The sequence below is a fragment of the Pteronotus mesoamericanus genome, unplaced genomic scaffold (genome assembly GCF_021234165.1).
Source record: "Pteronotus mesoamericanus isolate MK-2021 breed Mesoamerican mustached bat unplaced genomic scaffold, CSHL_Meso_final scaffold_118, whole genome shotgun sequence".
NCBI classification, from domain to species: Eukaryota; Metazoa; Chordata; class Mammalia; order Chiroptera; family Mormoopidae; genus Pteronotus; species Pteronotus mesoamericanus.
The window spans coordinates 14,234,084-14,254,287 of record NW_026555301.1 but is presented as its reverse complement, the minus strand read 5'-3'; the positions used below and the strand labels follow the sequence as shown (position 1 = coordinate 14,254,287).

The 20,204-nt window shown below is 38.7% G+C and overlaps 1 protein-coding gene across 1 annotated transcript in view; it reads left to right on the top strand.

Moving 5' to 3' along the window:
• Positions 1-1,544: 1,544 nt before the first annotated feature.
• The window catches only part of ARHGAP28 (Rho GTPase activating protein 28), a 201,353-nt gene continuing 182,693 nt past the window's right edge, over positions 1,545-20,204 (top strand). The window contains exon 1 of the mRNA XM_054587388.1: positions 1,545-1,720. Within this exon, the coding sequence (XP_054443363.1) occupies positions 1,545-1,720 (176 nt within the window). The remainder of the gene's footprint in view (positions 1,721-20,204) is intronic.

Sequence of the window (20,204 nt, the reverse complement as noted above, 5' to 3'; positions counted from 1 at the left end):
TTCTGAAATGTATCTGGTCCTAAGGTTTTATTATAGATGAGACATTGTGGACATGTATCATTACGTACGGTATTTCTTTGTTTCACATTTTAAGAAAGTATTATCTTAGTTTTGGTGTATTTGGCATTAGACACAGTAGGTAAACAGATGCCCCTTTGTATCTGAAAGTTTGGGAGAATGAAGCATTCTTTGCAGTAACTTTTCCATTCACTGGTGCTTGATAAGTTTATTCATAAAATAGGGATCTAATAATACCACTTACCTTATAGAGTTGTTTAAAGAGCTAATGTACAGGATCCAACACATGAACATGTTGGTACATGTTAGTTATTATCCCGCCCTTTCTTTAATCAACAAAACATTTTATGAAAACCATTTTGGATAAAAAAATGTTTTGCCTTCCCAACCTTGAAATTGCACTGAAAACAAATGTCTCCCTTGATTGTAAAGGAAGTAGCAGAGAGAACCACATTTCTTGAGAACTTAGCATGTAATTGGTGCTTTTAACCTCATGAAAATAATATTATTTCCCCCTTCACAGATGCAGAAACAGACCCTGAGATGTTAGGTAGTATAACTTAGGTCATCCCCCCGTGAAGGGTAAACCAACTTCCCTTTTCACTCTATCTAGCTCCCAGGGAGTGTGAAGGGCAGCAGGCAACACACATTGTCAGGGAGTGAAAGAGTTTCTGCAGGCTTCTTTCTAGCCTTCTCCATCACCCCTCCCACCCCCAAGAAGACCTTTAGAAATAACATGCATTCAGCCCATAATAATTAAGTTTAATTTTCAGAGCAGCTGAAAGCAGTGTCTGTTAACTTGATTAGGATTGGGAGGAGGAAAGGGATGTGGGAGTGAGGTCAGAGTCTGGTTGTTGTGGCACTGAGGATGCGGGTGGAACATGTTCTACTTGCTGTAAGAGGGAATTACCTGCCTGAAAGGAAATCAAGTTTATTGTAATTTGACTAAGTCCACCACAGCAACGTAATCCGGTTCTTCAATTTTTGATGTGGATGCTTTAAATGAGCGTCACATTTTCTTCCTTTCTTCCCCAGACCACAAGTGAAGACCTGGCTCCTCTCCTTCTAAGCCTAGGCTTCCAAGACACGGTTTCTTTCTCTCACTCCATGCCTCCATGCTGCAGGCAGGAAATGTTCTTAACTATCGGATAAGCCTCCTGTTGGAAAAGTGTGTGTGCGTGCGTGTGTGTGTGTGTGTGTGTGTGTGTGTGTGTGTGTGTGTAGGGGGTGGGGTGATTAAAGGAAAAGGAAAAGAAACAAAGCAAGAAAAACTTTACTAGAGCAGTTAACTCTAGCCTCGAAGGATCACGGCCGGTTTCTAGTTTCCTAGAAACAGGGATTCCCCCCCGCCGCCCCGTCCTCATCGTCCCCCTCACCCCCCTTCGGGGCTCCTGGGCGTGTTTTCAATCTATGTTAATACGGCTGCCCCGCGGGCGGGGCCGGCTTTCCCTGACAGCCGGGAGAAAGCCCCTAGGCACCCGACGGGCCCAGCCTCCCCGCTGGTGACCGGGTCCCGGTGCTGGTCCATGCTGGTCCCCGCCTTTGTTCTCGGGCGGGAGCCGAGACATGCGCGGCTGACGATGGAAGTGGAGGACTCGGGCGGCGTGGTGCTGACCGCCTACCACTCGTACGCTCGCTCCCAGCCGCCGAGCTCCGAGCCGCGGTGCGCGCCCGGGGCCGCCGCCAGCCACACGGGCAGCAGGTACCGAGAGCCGCTCCGAAAGGAGCAGGGGTTTCCTGGGCTTGGTTGTTTCATCTCACACTAAGTTTTCTGCCAGGGCGTACCACCACCATCACTTGATTGTTGTTTCAAGTTTTGGTGGACCAGATGAGTAAGCCTACTGTTCTTTGTGTTGTCTTTGATTGGAAGTGGGAAGTGCACAGTCTCACGCGCAGAGGCTCGAGTGCGTGTTTAGCAGAGGTTAGCGGCGGAGTTGTGTTCTTAATCCAGCTTGGTGATAGAAGGCATATGCCTCATTTCTGCCAGATTCACCTTTTGAGATATTGGAGAATTTTTTAAAAAAATCATTTAAAATGAAACACAAGTAGAAAGAGAGAGAGAAAAAAAAAACATATTATCCTAAATCCTCGAATACTATCCAGAGCTGCTTTAGTAACTCCATGCCACCCGAGCTAAAACGTACTAGATTCTCCAAAAAAGTAAATCTCAGTAGATTTTTGAGAACAACTTTATTTACTGATTAAAAAAAATTTCAACTGTATAAATACTATTGTATCATTTTATAATTGCTAATGTTTATTCTTTACATGCAATTATAACATTTCCTTTGGGTCATTATGTGCATTTTAGGTTTAATAAATCAGGAATCTGTGTTAAATTATTTGATCATTTTCTATCTGTCTGATGCAAGATCAAAGCCAATGAGACTTCCATTCACTAAATTAAAAATGTTAAACTCTTAAGAAGTTTCTGTGAGTAGACAAAAATAGTACACTACTAAGGGAGATGGTTTAAATGGTCTGATATCTGACATATATTTAGGGGAAGTTTTATTTGTTTAAATGTGGTTATTTGGCTGCGATGGATCCATGGATGAATGGTTTTCTTCACAAGTGGGGAGTTTGAGTAGTGTGCTTTTTTGCATATTTTCAGTAATTTATTTTTTCTCATACTTTTTAGTTATGTGATGATGACTTTCCTAATTTAATTGACTTGTGAGGCTTTCAATAGACTATGACTTTTACTTCAAGGAATACTCTTTTGGCTAGTATACATGAGAGGAACAAAACACATTGGCATGGGATCTGTTTTGGACTTGGCTAACAAAGAAAATACTGTTTCTTCCAAAAAAGAACAAGTTGAGTAAAATCTAACTTTTATATAAAGACAATGAAAAAAATAATATTTTTCTTCCAGGTTTAGGGTCTGTACATGTTATTTTAAAGGCTGCTTCAACATACAAACTTGCATGACTTTAAGGTATTTTTGACCATCGACTATAGTGAGTCAAATTATGAATAACTAAACGGATGTAAGCGATTAGATGAGAAGCAAGGGGCCGGGTTCATGCATTTTTAGATGATCCTGCTATAGCTATCCTGTCTATAACTCCCAGCAGCTGTCTAGGAGCAATAGCCAGATTGTGCCATTTGGGCTATCTGAAACTATATCCGTTTCCAAAGCAAACTGGAGGAGAAGTTCCATTAACTCAGCATGTGGTCTTGTGGAATGATAGATAATACGTGAGGGCAGAAAAACTGTCTGTCATAGCTAGCTAGTGTTTTACCATACAAGTTGCCAGTGAGATTTATGTTGCTCCAGGTTTGCATTTTTGGTGACTACCCTGTACCCTCTCTATCGGGAATTTGGTACCATTCACCCTCTGAGGCACACATAGGCAACCACTGCCCCTGGAACTAAATGACTAGAGAATAGCTTGATTCCTTGGTTCCCAGTAAAGGCAATCAAAAAGAGGTTCCTGTGTTTCATGGAGCCAGAGGACACCATCAATCATGAGTCTGATAACAGAAATAATCAAGCCCAAGTTATTAACCTTTGACTCGCTAACTACTGATCAATACTTCCTTTCAAGCCAAGGAGCAAGATCATATTGTTCTACTTATGAAGAAAGCACTCTCTCTTTCAAGAATACCCTTTCCTTTAAATTGCTTACACATGCGTGACATATTTGTGGGGTAGTGACCAATATGGCATTAGGAAGCATGGACTATTATATCTAACTTTCTAAGTATTATTCTTTAGCTCTGGGTAGCATGGGTGCAATTCAAAGCAAGCCATCTCCTTATTTTCCAATCTTCCACTCCATCTGAATTCATATGCTTTTGATATTTTTTGGCCTATTTCTTGCACTAAAATATTATCTATCTTCTCTCTCTCTCTCTCTCTCTCTCGCTGTTGTGTTCTTCACTGTTCTCTTCACTGCTGTATTCCAAGTGCCTAGAGCAGTATCTGGCACATTGTAGTCATTCAATAAATAGTTGTGAAATACATTAATGAATTTCTACCAATATGATAAAATGGCCAAATAAAATGACAGAGTTTTTAACAGCAGAAGACGACCTTTTTTGCACTACTGTGTGCCAGCAGCATATTAGGCATACAAAAATGAACGAGACATAGTCCCTGCCATAAGAATATGGCTCTTTACTTTCAGACCAAGAGGTTTTTTATAAAAATATTGAAATAAACAGCATGATTTCAAAATCAAGAGGCTTCAGATATAAATCTGGACTGCTGGCTTCCAAGAAAAAAAAGGAAGGGCGGGAGGGAGGAAGAAAGGAAAGAAATTCAAAGGATGCAGCCACTTGGGCCTCTGCTGCTGCCTGCCAGCTCTGGTTGAAGCTGAGTAATGGCTGCTCAATTGCACACTTCTCCCTGTTAATCTTCAACACTGAAGCCGGATATCCATTGTCATTTCTTTTGGGGCCTGCCCATTTTATTTTATTAAAGAAAGTAGCCAGTGGCAAGTGTAAAAATGTACGTTCCAGTTACTCAGGTTTGAGGTTAGATTGCCAGATTCCACATATCACCTACACCGTTTACTGCCATGTGGCATTGGCAACTTGCTTCAGTTGCTTAGAATAGTGTCTGAAACCAAGGAAGCATCCGATAGTTGTTACCTGTATTATTACTATTGTTACTTTAACCACAGTTGTTGATGTAACGAGAAGAGTAAAACAGCCTTGGTACCAATTCCCAAAACTTACTCATGCAGGAAATATGCTCAAGAATACAAAATATTTGTTGGGAAGAGGAGAAATTCCTTTTTTTCACAAACATTCTATCCTTTACATTTTATCCTGTAAAGGAAAATGAGAATGAAGGATTATAAATTCTCAGTTCTGTTAAAACAAATGGTTGGAACTGTCTTTAGAATCACGTGATTTTTAAAGAAGTTAAGCTTCTACACCCTTATTCAGAAACCACAGGGAAAATGTTGACATACATACAAAATAACTTCACTTAGAACATGAAAAGTACCTGGGATAAAGCTGGGGATATCTTGTTTCAAAGATTTTTTAAGTTATATACAAATAATACATATGACATTTTTCAGTGAAGGTATAGTGTTAAATGGCCATGAGAATTTCTTCTGTTTATCTCTTTATGCCATGAACTTCCTGAGAGAGGACAAAAATAGGAGAAGAAAAGAACCAACTCTTCCTCAAAAACAAATGTAGAAGCTAACCAAGGTTATCCAAGGAATCCTAATTCTACAACAATGTTAAAACTTTTGTAAAGGGGATATTGTTTCCTAATTGTATTGTAACTATAGTGAGAAAGATTATATTGATGGAAATAATGATGAGTGGAGAATAACTATTTTGTAGAAAAGACTAAATTTAGCAAATTTTAATGACATGTTCATTGGTAATTTCCCGGATTGAAATTAATTAAAAGATATATATGTGAGTTTATGGGCATATATATACACAAGCGCCCCAAATTCTGGTGTGCACTAGTTATACTTCTAGAGGATTCAGAAATAATAAGAGAAAGAGAAATCTGAGAGAGAATAAGATATTTATAGGTCATTATTTATGTTATGGTTGAAATCAGAGTTTGCGTCTCTGGTTTCTCTTTACAGTGGGTCCCTGCTGAGTGTAGGTGCTTCCATATGTAGAGCTAGTGGAAAACATCTGGCACATTTCCTTTGATCGTGTCATTTGGCTAAACATTTGGCCAGTTGCTTTGTCCATTTTTAACCTACTCAGTTCTCCCTGATCATTAATCCTTCATGTACCCACAAAAACTTACAGAACTTAGGGTGTTATAGAGTCACTTTCATGTAGATAAAGATGACAGCTTTTTCTTCACTTTCATTTTGATATAATATTGGACTTAACAGAAAACTTGCAAAAGTAGTACAGTGAGTTCTGCATAAGTTTCTTTCAGCTTCCCCCAATGTTAGTATTTTGCCTAACCATATTTTCATTATCAGAACTGAAAAATAAGCCCTGGCTGGTGTGGCTCAATGGGATGAACGTTGGGCTTTGAACCTTAAGGTTGCAGGTTCGATTCCTGGTCAGGGCATATGTCTGGGCTGTGGGCCAGGTCCCCAGTTGGGGATGTGTGGGAAGCAACTGATTGATGTTTCACACATTGATGTTTCTCTCCCTCTCTTTCTCCCTCCCTTCCCCTCTCTCTAAAAAAATACATAAAACTTAAAAAAAAACTGAAAAACTAACACTGGTGCCATACTATTAATTAAACTATAGACTTTATCCTGGTTTCACCAGTTTTCCACTGACATTTGAATTTTTCTGTTGTAGAATTGAATTTGGGATCCCACATGGGATTCACTCATGCCTCCCAAACCTCCTCCAATCTCACAGTCTGACCTTGTCTTTTATGACCTTGGCACTTTTGAAGTACCGATTGGTTATTTTGAAGGATGTTTCTCAATTTGGATTGATCTGATATCTTATGATTAAACTGAAGTTATGAATTTTGGATGAGAATTCTGCAGAATGATTTCAGGTCCTTCTCAGTACAACATATGGGGGTTACATGGTATTGTTATGTCTCATTAATGTTGATGTTAGCTCTGAACATCTGGTTAAGGTGCTGTCTCTCAGGTTTCCCTGATGTAAAACTGTTTTGCCCTGTGTATTATGTGAGTTCTGTCCAGAAGGTATCGAGCCATGTAATATGAAAAAATAGAGTCATCTATTGAAGAAGATAAAAGATACAAGAAATATTGTACACAGGACAATGATGGCTCAGCGCCCTTCAAATTAGGCACCTTGGAACCTCACACAGTTCTCCCAATTGCCATCAGCTGCCCTGCCATATTTTCCTGAATCTCATCAATGGTCTGGAATCTCTTCTCTTGCAAAGGTGCTTTTAGTTTGGGGAAAAGCCAGAAGATGCAGGGTGCTAAACCTGGGCTGTAGGGGGGCTGAGTCACCTGGATGATTTGATGTTTTGCAAGAAAACTGCACAAGACATGATGCATGAGCAGGTGTTTTGTCGTGATGAAGCTGCCAATCACCACTTGCCCGTAGGTGTGGCCTTCTGAATCATCAAAATAGTTTCCTCAGAGGAATGTTCAAGCTTAATGCAAAATTTAATGCAGATTTGTTGCTCTAGTTGTTCAGTCATTTTGAAGGCCACACAGTACACATGCTCACTCAGCGGCATCTACTGCCTCCACTGACTAGTACAGTGAAGTCGTCATTGTTCATGCGTGGGCATTCCAGTCAACTTTTCTTGGCTGCCAGGTAACATGGATATTGTACAAATTGTTCTTGTTATATTAACAATGGTTGGACTTTTTCTGGACAGACTTCATATGTATATATCATGGGGGTGGTACAGTATACCTTTAAAAAGTCAACCAAATATAAAAAGACATCAATAGTCATTTAACCTTCTATTTTTTTTCACAGTTTTGCCACAAAGTACAATAAAATGGTTTATATTTTTTTCTGGTTAGAGTTCATTAATACTATTAAAAATAAATTCTATGATTTTTAAAGCTTCATGATTTTTTGAAAGTAAAATTTTATTATAGGATTAAGAAAAATAATCAGAGAGCTGCTAAGTTAAATTCTGCATTAAGAGAAGATAGTTGTTAAATATCACTTTGCTGGAGACTGTTGCTGGGTCCTCTTTTCGTAGAACTATGTTTCTACCTGATGGAAAACATTTTCTCTTCCGGTGTTTCTAAGATGTTACTTGAACATTTGCAAATGTATTATAATGAGCAAACATTCTAATTTGCATATATTCAAAATTTCTTCTCATTTCATCCTTAAACCAAGCTATTTCATTTCTAAAGTAATTTGTGTTCTCTGTTTCCTCAATCTGTGGTCTCTAGATATCAGTTCCAGCAAAGAATAAATGTAAAATTAACATTTTACATTTAGCAAAGCAAAAGAAGGGAAAAAATGTCCTTGGAAGAACATTTTGGCAATATAGTTTATCCATTTAAGCAATAGACTTGGCTTGTTTTGCTTTTAAGCCTCTTTGGATGAAAAGTTAGACATATCTTTAGTAGTGTAGAAACAAGTGTTTTCTCAATGACTCTTATTGTTAAGACAGTATAATTTATAGTGCTGTAGTAAAGGCACCTATTGAGATGTTAAGTTTGCTTACCCTAATAGTAAATAGCTTATATTGGTGCATTGTCTTATTTCTTATGTAATTTAAATACTATTTATTGTTGTTATTTCCCCCCTAATTTTCAGGCAGCCCTGAAAGCCTTTAGCAGTACTCTGTTCTTTCTAATATGGTTATTTTTTAAAATAGATTTTATTTATTTATTTTTAGAGAGACAGGAAGGGAGGGAGAAAGAGGGAGAAAAACCTCGATGTGAGAGAGATACATTGATCTGTTCCCTCTTGCACGCCCCCAACTGGGGACCTGGCCTGCGACCCAGGCATGTGCCCTGACTGGGAATCAAACTTGCGACCTTCATTTTGCAGGCTGGCACTTAATCCACTGAGCCACACCAGCAAGGGCTCTAATATGGTTATTTTTAACATGTTTGTAATTCGTTTTTGATTAAATAATCAAGCTTGTTAGGACTGTGTAAAGAAAATGCTGTTCAAAGGACTAAAGTGTATAATCTAACAAAAGATTCTGAGAGCATTTATTTTGGTGTCTTTGAGAGTTGTTTTGGTTTGCTTGTTTGCTTTCAGTTTCTTGCGGTGCTCTGATTACTTCTGTTAGTGAATTTTATGCAGTGTATCATCTTCATCACATAAAGTGTCATGTGTCCACTTCTTTGTGATGAATTGAAGATGTGCATCAAAACAAAATAATAAAGCTGCTTTATTCTCTAAACTGGGAACTAACGAAAGCAATTGATTGTTTTACTATGTGTTCATCTTCTTAAATATCTGGGGTTTATGACCAATTCTCTGAGTAGCAAATGTGTTTAACCACTCCTTAAAAAATGAATATTAATGATAAAACTACCCATTTGATAGGTGGTAAGTGCCAAGTAATTCCAAAGGTGGGAAAACATATTCTGTGTCACTTAAGAGAACCAGCTGAAGTGTCTTATGTTACTCTTAAAAACTAATGAAAGCTTTGCATTACACCTCTGATCCCTTAGCTGAATAGATGATGACTGCACCCCGACACACAGTACAAAGGACAGAAAAGAAAAACTGGAAACCAAAGGCAGCAGAGTATGTAGTAGTTTTTAAATAGGCAAACACCTGAGATTTATTTGTACTGTTTTAGTAATTCTAAGTTGTGGTACTGATTATCTTTTGTGTATATGAAATAAGTCTTTATACCTTTATTTGTACATCTGTAAGGTGTAGGGAAGATAATTCCTTTGAAATTTCCTGTTCAGTATTTATTTATGAAAATCAATTTAGAAAACACTGGCCAGTGCATTTACTTTTCTATAAAGATTCTTCAAAGGATTTTATTTTTACAGATCAGTAGAGAAATCTGACAGGTGTTTAAAAAAATCTTAAATGTACTAAAATGACATTTAACTAATAATATGATATTTGATCTCTTTCCTTTGCTCTTTTCCCTACCTTCACTACCATATTGAAAAATTCACACAGTAGACAAAGTTAACATGTCAGTGGTTGGGACTAAACCCATATTTAAGTGACAGGAGATGAAAAGCTTTAAAACAAAAAAGAATAAACATAGTCAAAGAAAAGGGACTAAACTACTGAAGACTTCCTTAATAATAGTTGCCAGAAGAGTTTTCACCTGCCATAATAATAATCATTTGGTAATCATGCACTATACTGTGGTGTCAATGCTTTAAAAAAAAAAGACCAAGTTTTATTGGTAGCTATGGAGCTGGACATACAGTGTTTCATTTAGCCCTTACAGCAGTCCTATGATAGGAAGAAACTGAGGCACAAAGAAGTAGCCCATGATCACAGAATGGGCTACTGACAGAGCCAGCATTCCCACCCAATCCTTCCAAAACTGGTGCTTTTTATTTTTATTTTTAAGTATAATTTTTGATTATGCTATTAAACTTGTCCCATTTTTCTCTCCCCTTTATCCCCCTCTGCCCTGTAGACCCCCTCCCGTCAACATCCCCCCCACCCTTAGTTCATGTCCGTGGGTCGTACATATAAGTTCTTTGGCTTCTCCATTTCCTATACTATTCTTAACCTCTCCCTGTCTACTTTGTGCCTACCAATTATGCCTCTTATTCCCTGTACCTTTTCCCCCATTCCCCCCATCCCCTTCCTGCTGATAACTCTCCATGTGATCTCCATTTCTGTGACTCTGTTCCTGTTCTAGTTGTTTGCTTCATTTGTTTTTGTTTTTTAGGTTCAGTTGTTGATAGTTGTGTTTGTTGTCATTTTACTCCTCACAGTTTTTGATCTTCTTTTTCTTAGGTAAGTCCTTTTAACATTTCACATAACGACTTGGTGATGATGAACTCCTTTAACTTGACCTTATCTGGAAAGGCCTTTATCTGCCCTTCCATTCTAAATGAGAACTTTGCTGGTTAGAGTAATCTTGGATGTGGGTCCTTGCCTTTCCTGGCTTGAATACTTCTTCCCAGCCCCTTCTTGCCTGTAAGGTTTCTCTTGATAAATCAGCTGATTGTCTTATGGGAACTCCTTTGTAGTAGGTAACTGACTCCTATTCTCTTGCTGCTTTTAAGATTCTTTCCTTATCTTTAATGTTGGGTAATTTAATTATGATGGGTCTTGGTGGGTTCCTCCTTGGATCCAACTTCTTTGGGACTCTTTGTGCTTCCTGGATCTCCTGGAAGTCTGATTCCTTGGCCAGATTGGGGAAGTTCTCCTTTATCATTTTTTCAAAGAAGTTTTCAATTTCTTGAAACAAATTTCTTCTCTCTTCTTCTTCTCCTTCTGGCACCCTATGATTTGGATGTTGGAACATTTAATGTTGTCCCAGAGGTTCCTAATCCTCTCCTCACTTTTTTTGAATTCTTGTTTATTAATTCTGTTTTGGTTGAATGTTTATTTCTTCCTTCTGTTCCAAATCGTTGATTTGAGTCCCAGTTTCCTTCCCTTCACTGTTGGTTTCCTGTATATTTTTCTTTATTTCACTTTGGATAGCCTTCACTTTTTCTCTATTTTGTGTCCATACTGAACCATTTCTGTGAGCATCCAGATTACCAGTGTTTTGAACTCTGTATCTCATAGGTTGGCTATCTGTTCATCGCTTAGTTCTGTTTCTGGAATTTTGATCTTTTCTTTCATTTGGGCCATATTTCTTTGTCTCAGCAGAGCCTTAGGTGTTCACCAGGGCTGGGCAACTCACTTTGCTGCCTTGGTGGTGCTGTATATAGGGGAGGGGTCAGAGAGGGAACAATGCTGATTGCTGGACTTTTGCGCTGCTTTCAGTCACTTCCCCCACTACCCACAAGTGGATTATTCCCTTTCAGGTCCTGATTCCTGAGTGCATGGGTTTGTGTATGTTCTAGGACCCCGTGGATCTCTCCAACAAACCCTTCTGTGAGGCTTGGAGTTTCTCCTGCTGTTGCAACCCCCACAGGTTTTTATAGCCAGAGGTTTTGAGGCTTTCTTTTCCTATGCTGCAACCCTGTGTTGCGTGATCAGTCTCGTTCCCCTGTTGTCCCTTCTCGCTTGTCCTGAGTGGGGACCTTCTGGTCTGCCACCTGACACCTCGCCTACCCAGTCTGCTGCCTTGCTGTGCATTCTCTCTGCCCTGGCTTGCCTGTCTCTGCCCTAACAGTCTGGATATTTCTTCTTTAACTCCTTAGCTGTTGGACTTCCATACAGTTCAATTTTCTGGCAGTTCTGGTTGTTTTTTGTTTTTAAATTTGTTGTTGTCCTTCTTTTGGTTGTGCAAGGAGGCAAAGTTTGTCTACCTACACCTCCATCTTGGCCAGAAGTTCCAAAACTGGTGCTTTTTAAACCTGTTACTTAAATCTTGAAAAATTATTTAATATATTGTATATTTAACATTCCTTCTGCCTGAATTTGGTTGTAGGTTTATTGAGAGTAGGGACAGCATTATTGTATCCCTCATAGCAACCAGCAAGAGCAACTTTCATATTGTTGATACTATAAATTCTTAGTTTTGATTTAGTCTTTCCTTTTGCAATAATTTTTACTTTGTTTTAATGGAGTAAGCAGGAAATAGATTAAATATGACTATTAATAACTTGAAAAATTTTATCACTTGAAAGTAGTGCAAAAACAAGATTTTTTTAATTTAAAAACTATTTTTGCCTTTCATGCAAAATAAAAAATAGTTTTTACTTAGGTAATAATATTTTAAAATAAACAATGTGCTGGAGAAATCATTCAACTTGACAAAAAAACTAAGCAGGAAATCTTCCTATAGCTTCCCCTGCCCCGCCCCCAAGAAATGAGGAAGGCAGGTTTTAATCTTTAATTCTTAGGTTTATGTTCTTAGTAATTAGCTCTTAGAATTCTTCATTTTAGTTTTATTTATTGCTTTTTTTTTAAGCTACTAAGATAGATTCCTATGGTTAAAAATGTATTTTTCATTTTATTCCTTGCGATATGATTTATAACATAAGAATTATTAATGTAAGTTGAGAAAACACTCCATAAGAATCAATGGGGGTTTGTTCTTTTGTCTCCCAGCATTCAGTCAAGTTTTCACCTTATTTTGATTTGAAACCAATTGAGGGACCAAGCCAGTTCCTGGATCATACCTTTGGGAAGCTCAGAATTCCTTTGGAATTCTGTTCCAAATTTTGATCAAAAATTTAGGGTAAGATAAAACAGGCTGTGGTAATCCAGACCCATGAACCATCCCTAGTCTCGCTTAAGCTCGAGCATAGTCCTTAATCATAAGTAACCTTGGAGCCATGGATAATGCTGAACCAAGATTTGGCTTCAAGGATTTCTTTTTGGAATACAAATCCAGGGCCCATCTGAGTCTGGACTTGAGTGTTCTGGAGAAGTCAGAATCAGAATGGCTTCTAGGCTCTGGACATTTGTGTTTCTATTTTAAGATATTCATTTTGATAAACTTTGGTTCCTAGGACCCCAGAACTACAGAGATGGGACAATTATTTTACTTATATATAAAGAGAGTGGTCTGGGCTTCTCTTCTAACTGCTGTGTTTTCAGAAGTCTTCTCTAACTATTCTTAACCAGCCAGGTCATTCAGAGTGTGTTACTAATAGGAACTAAACATTATGAAAAACCAGTCAGGAGTGAGGACTGCAAGGAACAATCTCTGTGATACAACTGGGAAGCAGAGTATGGAAAAGTGTCTCACTTAGAGCCTGGGAAGGAACAACTGGCCTGTTGAGTCAGGCTCTGAATACCTTCTGCTGACCCCTGGTCACCAGCTCCCATATCAGGGACGGTGGCCCACATCATGGTCCATTGTGTTTCAGCAGCAGCCAGGCCAACAGCAAGGAAATTATGGATGAGGAGAAAACTGACTTTCTAACGGGGAAACATGAAGAGCATAGAGCTAGAGAAAAGGTGTTGGTGATTGTGAGAATGGCATTTCCTTAGTTTCCTTTCAGACATGTTTGCAACTACTACCCATGCACGTTATCTCATTAAGTGTAACTTGGAGAGTCTCGAAAACACACTTGCTGCAACTTTTCATTGGCATCTTAAAGAAAAACATTTGCTGACCTCAATAGAGTAAGCAATTAAATGGGGAAAAAGCTGACTGTAAGTTTCCGCACATTCTGTTTTGAAAAACAGAGGATGCCTGGCCCCTGTGATTTTTAACATACCACAACTTAACTTCTTTCCCTCCTCATTTATAAAGCTCAGTGATTACAAGGTTGACTTGGCAACTGTGTTTGTAAAATCTGACTTGTGCTTAGTTGCAGAAAGATCCACTCTAGAGAACTCCCACCTCTTCCAGTTGCCGAAAGCATGTAATTGGGAAAAGCAGGCCATGCACTGTCTGTTTAAAGCTGTGTCATCCTTTGTGGGGCAGTGAGTCAACACCAGCTAAAACAACATGAGTCATTGCTTAGAAGAAGCCCAAGTGAGGCTGCTTTTGATTATACCAATCCTAAACAAACATGATAGTCCTTTTATCCAGACTATAAAAAAGTCCTTACTGTGGGAGTTAAAAAATTAGCACCAATTCTTCTTGAAGTTCATGAAGTTGCTACTCAGAGGACTTTTTTTTTTTAAATGTGTCTTAAGAAAGAACTCTTTCCAATTAACCAAATTTTGCCCAGGTTTATTCTCTCTTCTGTTTCTTCTACTCTCCACGCCCACCCTGCTCATACTGGATTCAGATCATTACTATTTTAATCTGGTTTCAGCACTATTTAGTTAAAATCTAGAAATTAATGATGTAATTTTATGACTGTTTGCTCATCCTGTTCCAGGATCCCCCAGTATCTTTATTTCTCTGGAGTATAAAAGATGGTTTTAAGGAGGAGCATGACTGGGGTAGAGAAACGATTTAGAGTCCTAATGCTGTTCTTCAACAAAAGGTGGTAGGGGCCTGGACTAGGGTCCTGGGAGCGTGAATGAAAGAGGATAATAGATTCTGTGGAAGAAACATGCAATGAAGTTGGTTCGATTTGGTGATTAAATGCATACTGGGGGCTTGGAAAATATAACTTATGTGTCTGTTTTGGAGTGTTATTAATTGAAATTGAGAATTCTGGTGGGTGGCTATTTCATAGATGAAGTCATTGAAGCATAGAGAGGTTAAATAACTTATGCAAAGTTGCAATCAGCTTCGTAACTGGCAGGGCTGGGATTCAATAATGTCAGGTAATTCCAGCCTGATAGAGAAGAGGGGTGCTACTTGGTTCATTAATTAGATAGTCTAGTATGGCCTAGATCAGTGGTCACAAATTCAAGCATCTACAGTTGCCAGGCAAAGAATGCATAGTGTGAAGACAGCCAAATACCGGGCAGCAGGAGTGGTAGGGATCGTGGGCAATGGGAGACCACAGGCTTCATTTAAAGGAGGTGGCTCCTCCTTCCTCCCAGCCAGATGTCACATGGGTTCAGTATTATCAGATTTTCCGATTTTTCAAGAGAAGTTGACTTTTTAATGAAATCTTTCAGTTTGGGAGAAGTGTATAAAATGCGTTGAATTCTAGGCATGCTGTGTTTGAGATAGCTGTGATATCTCCAGTAGTTAGGAATTTGAATGTGCAGTTTTAGGAGAATAATCTGGGGGCGCGTATGGATTTAGAAGTCCTCAACACAAGTAGTGTAGATGAGGACGCCTGGGGAAAAGGCAAGAAGAAAACAGGAGGACTAGGAGCTCCAGCATTTAAAGAGCTGGCAGAAGAGTCAGTAAGGGTGAGCTGGAGTGGAAGGGAAGGCAGAGGGGAGAAGCATCTGAGACGCCAGAGGAGAAAGGCGAGAGGGCAAGGCTTTGTCTGTCTGTTCTTGCTATGAGTTGAGGTACTACTTCCATCTGATGGAAGAGTTCCCAGACCTCAGAAATAAGAGCTATAAAGAGTTCAAACAATTTTTGAAAGTCCAAGTGGGCTAATTTTCTATATCAAAAATTAGTACTAAAGGAGAATTCTAGCACTTGCCTATGGCTAATTACTTTAATGGCTCTAAAGGGTAGAAAGAAGTATTTAACTTTCCTTTTTCCCAATTTTAGTGACATCTCATTAGCATAATAATTATTCCACTTCTGGTGTTTTAAAAAAATATATTTAGTGTGCTCTTATGACATTTTGAAGCTTCTGAAATACTTATCAAATTTCACAAGAACTACCAATAACAAACACTGTGATTTTTGTGAGAAACCCACTTAGATTTTTAATGACATAAAGACATTTTTCACACCTACAAGTTTAAACTTGGTTCACATATGAAAAGTTATTTATAACTTTGCCCAGATACAATTTTTCAGTGAATTTAGGACACCTTCTTCTATGAGTAAGGAAGGCAAAGGAATCTATTTTCCCTGACTGAGTTTATAATCAATTGAAAAGAGGTGGGCAAACGGAAATCAAAACAACACCGTTCTTACAGATAAGCTAGGCGGGAGAACATGGCTTGCTGTTTGCAGTGGACTTCATCTCTGACAAACAACACAGGCCTCCCCACAGACAGGACCCTCTGGACTCACATGAAGGCAGATTCAGCCCTGGACTGATGAGTGCCGCCCAGTTCTTCCTCCCAAACATTCCAATCAGATACCTCACTCCCTCTGCCCTGGGGATAAACAATCCAAATGGAACGAGTAAATAAAGCAGGTTTTTCTGGTGGATGTCCTTCCACCACAGAAGCTTCTGGTCAGGGAAATGGAGGCCCCTCTGTAATGTTCTTTACTGCCTTATCTCCTTTCCAGGTCATTCCACAAGGCTGGTCCCTTTACCCCACATAGCTAAACCTGGGCTCACACCCAGGTAATGGGATTTCAGAACAGCGATTTTTCATACTGCCCTAAGAGGCTGTGCCTCAGAAGTCTGTGGTTAAGTGAAATGATCCTATTTAAATTCACTGGGTAGGAAGTGAGGAAAGAGGCAATAATGAAACAGCCAAAAAAGGCATCTTTCCGGGATTCAGGAGACCTAGTCAAGTTGCAACAGTGTTACTAAGTGGTTGGTTGGCCATGGTAAAATCATTAAATTGGTACTTAGTTTCTTCATCTGTAGAACCAATTTAGCAAACCCTGCCATTCTACTACCTAGAGGATCAAATGAGCTCATTCATAAATGCACTTTGAACAAGCATCGTGTTATATGAAAAAAAAGACAGTTATTATTTGGGATCAAAGTATTATTTCAATAATCTTACATAAAATAGGGACACCAGACTGTTTTTCTGCATGTTTACATTTAAAAAGCAGATGTGTTAATGCCTAGCAGAGGTGGATTTAAATCACAGAGTCCTCCACTCATTACCTGAGTAAACCTGGACAATTATTTAATCTTTCTGAACCCTGAAGAGGATCAGAATATGCCACCCCAAAATATGCCCAAAGTATGGCATAAAGGTGATTTCGAGGTGAAGTCAACAGATGGAGGGAGAGTTCTCTGCCCTTTCCTCATTACCTAAAAGCAGGATATAAACTTCCTTTTGGGGAAGGTGTCCCCCAGCCCCCATTAGGGAGAGAAGAGTGACTCTTGTCATTTAAGGGGGGCAAGACGAGCTTACATAAACAGGCCTTACTAAAATACCTCTTAGCTTCCATTCTTTTCTCCCACATATTTTCTAGTCATTTTTCCACAGTTTATCATCCCTTGAAGCCAAAAGTCTCTCCCTTATTTAAGAAGGGTATAAAAGGTCCTAAGTTTAACTGCTTCTTGGAGTTTTCACTTATTTTCTGTAAACTCTTGTGCATGAAGTATTAATAAAAATTGTGTGCCTTAAAAAAAGAGAACTCTGGTGGATGAGCACATTGTGGATAGGGAGATGAGTTTAACTTTTGGAATTTTGAGCAAAGTGTCTATGCTCAGCAGATAGTTGGCTATACAATTAGAAACTTGGGTGGGAGACCAAGGCTGAAAGTTCTAAACTATTTATTCATAGGAGTCTTCAGCATTTGGGAGATAGTTACAACTGGGATCTGGTTAGATCTAGCAGGAGAGCACAGAGCATCTGTAGAGGCAGCCGTGGAACTGGAGCAGGAGCAGGGCCAGTTAGGGAAGAACCCTGAGAACCTCTGATGGGCCAAAGGGATGGAAGCCTTAGGCTGGAAGCCAAGGCATTAGATTCAGAATGAGCGGACAACCGTGCCAGGAGAAGCTAAATGAGCAATAATGTGGAGACTCAAAATTGTCCACTGGATTTGTAGCGTGGGTAGTAATGAAGATCTTTGCTAGCATGTCTTTAATAGAGTTGTAGAGGTGGAAGTCACTTTGCTGCAGGTTGAAGAATGAATGTGAAGTAAGGAAATAGAGGCAGCAGGTAGAACCTATTATAAAATTTTAGCTTTTGGGAGGGTGAAGAGAGAGAAAAGGCAGACTGAAGGGAGTGATCTTAAAATTTACCAAAAAGCTCTAGATCTGGTAAAGTAAGGAAAGGAACCTAGCAGTTTAAAATTGCAAGACTTAACACATTTAGTCTCCTACTTGAATCCTTTGCTAATAACATTGCTGCATATAGGATGAACTTTATCGTTAGCCCTGCAATAGTATGTGAGCACTGTTAGGACAAAAACATTTTCTGTTTGCTTCACTGCTGTATCCTTAACTATCTTCTTTTCCCCCATTAAAGGGCCTGGCACTCAGTAGTCTTAACAAATGGTTGCTGAATAAACACTGGAGGTTGAAATGTGGAAATGTGACCTTGCCTTGGGTTTTGGAGCTATCAGGGAAGTCTTCAAAATCTGAGCCTCACTTCCTTTGTGAGTCTTCCCTGACTGCTTCCTGTGTCAATCTAAGTTGTTCACGTCATCTTTGTGCCTCCTCTACCTCAGACGTTCTTCTAGCTTTGCACCTATCTCACTGTTTATTAGTGGCTCCATACTTATATAGCTGACTTCTCTAAAGACCAGGAGTTTTCTGATGCCTACCTAGCAACATGTCGTATTCATCTCAATATCCCTGGCTTAATTCAATGCCATGCACATGTAGGCTTATTGAGTAAATGAACAATTTATTAAGTAGTAGCGAAGGTAATAATTCTATCATCTATATAATGATATGTTCATAATTTGCTGTTATTTTGACCCTAGAAGGATTAGAAATCTTGGATTGGTATTCTGTTAGAGAATATGCCGTTCTAATCTTACATACTACCTGCTTTCCCAGAATCCACTAAATTAGTCTTTATTCATGGGATAACATAAACTCTTGGTAATATGCTATGAAGTAAAGAATAATTAATAAAAATCAAAACTGGCAACAATGATAAACAAGCATGTCTTGACATGTAAAACTGAGAGCAGTATGGTTAATTAATAGGTAAATATACCCTTCATTGTTAAAGATTAAGTTTTACTTAAGGGTCATTCATTCATTAAAATAAAAAGAATTTAAAATTCATTCTTACAATAAAAGTGAACTTGGAGGAACTTCTATTGAGCCTCTGTATGCCACATACTGTATCAGCTTCTGGGGTACAAAGGTGGTTAATAGTTCTTTGATGAGAATGAATGGTCTTATTAACAGGAAATCTCAGCTGCATCTGAAGGTGGCTCCTTGAGGGCAGCAACAGTTAATATGTGAATGGTTGAAAGAATGATTGTGGAAAAATGCACCAAATGCTATAGGAGAGCAGAGAAGATGTCCCTGACACTCAGGGTCCAGGTCGGTGAAAATGAGAGAGGGGCTAAGAAAACTTCTGGGAGGAGCTGTTAACTAAGTTAAGTCTTAAAGAGACAGTAGAGGAAGTGGGCATGGTAAGACTTTCTGGGAGAAGAACCAGTCTAAGGAAAAGGGACAGCGGCATTAGCAGTTGCTGATTGAGGCCAGGCTCTGTGCTACTCAGAGGGAGGGGCGAGACCACTCGCTGTGCACTCGAGTAATGATGAGGGTCAGACGGAACTCAGTTACAAGCCCAGTTTCTTTATTTGGATAATGAAGAGGTTCTATTAACTGACCTCTGAGATCTCCTGTAACACTTAAATTATATTTTCTCTATTACTAAGTTGGAAACGAAGGCAATTAGATAGTACTAGATATTTAACCATAACATGGTTTCAGACCTGTACAGGCTTTATAATATCCTTCCCCTTCTCATTTAACTTTGCTTATTTAATTGGCCACTTGGGTACTTATGTTGTCTAAATGTTATAAATTGTTGTCTAGTTTTAGTGCCTTCAATTACTCTTGATTTATTTTAATCAAGCTACCCAAATTAGGATCATACATCAGTGAAATGTTTGTCTTTCAGCTTTTCTTTGAATAATGTAGCCTGTTCAATAAATAGAACTGATTTCTATTTTTGAGATAATTGTAAATTGGTAGGCCAATTAATAGAAATGTTGGGTACTGTTTAAGAATTTCACAACATTTTTTTTGTTTCAGTTTAAAAAGAGTATTCATTAATAATTTATTTTATGAAAGATAAATTTTATCAATAAGATCATATATTCTAGATTAAATACTTCTATTAATATTGGTACAAAATTAGAATAAATATTTCACATAATTTAAATAAACATGAGAAACATGGGTAGAGAAATGTGAGCATATTGTTGAATATTTTCTCTGTATTTTTTAATAGTTCAACACACACACATAATTTAAGGGAAAAAAAATATTTCACTTGTTTCCTGACTTTCTCCTTTTGAGTTTTCTCAGAAATACTAGGTCCAAAAACTGAGCTGTCTGATGGCATGTTGTAAGAATGTGCCCGTAAAGGAAATGGGCTAGTAACTTAGT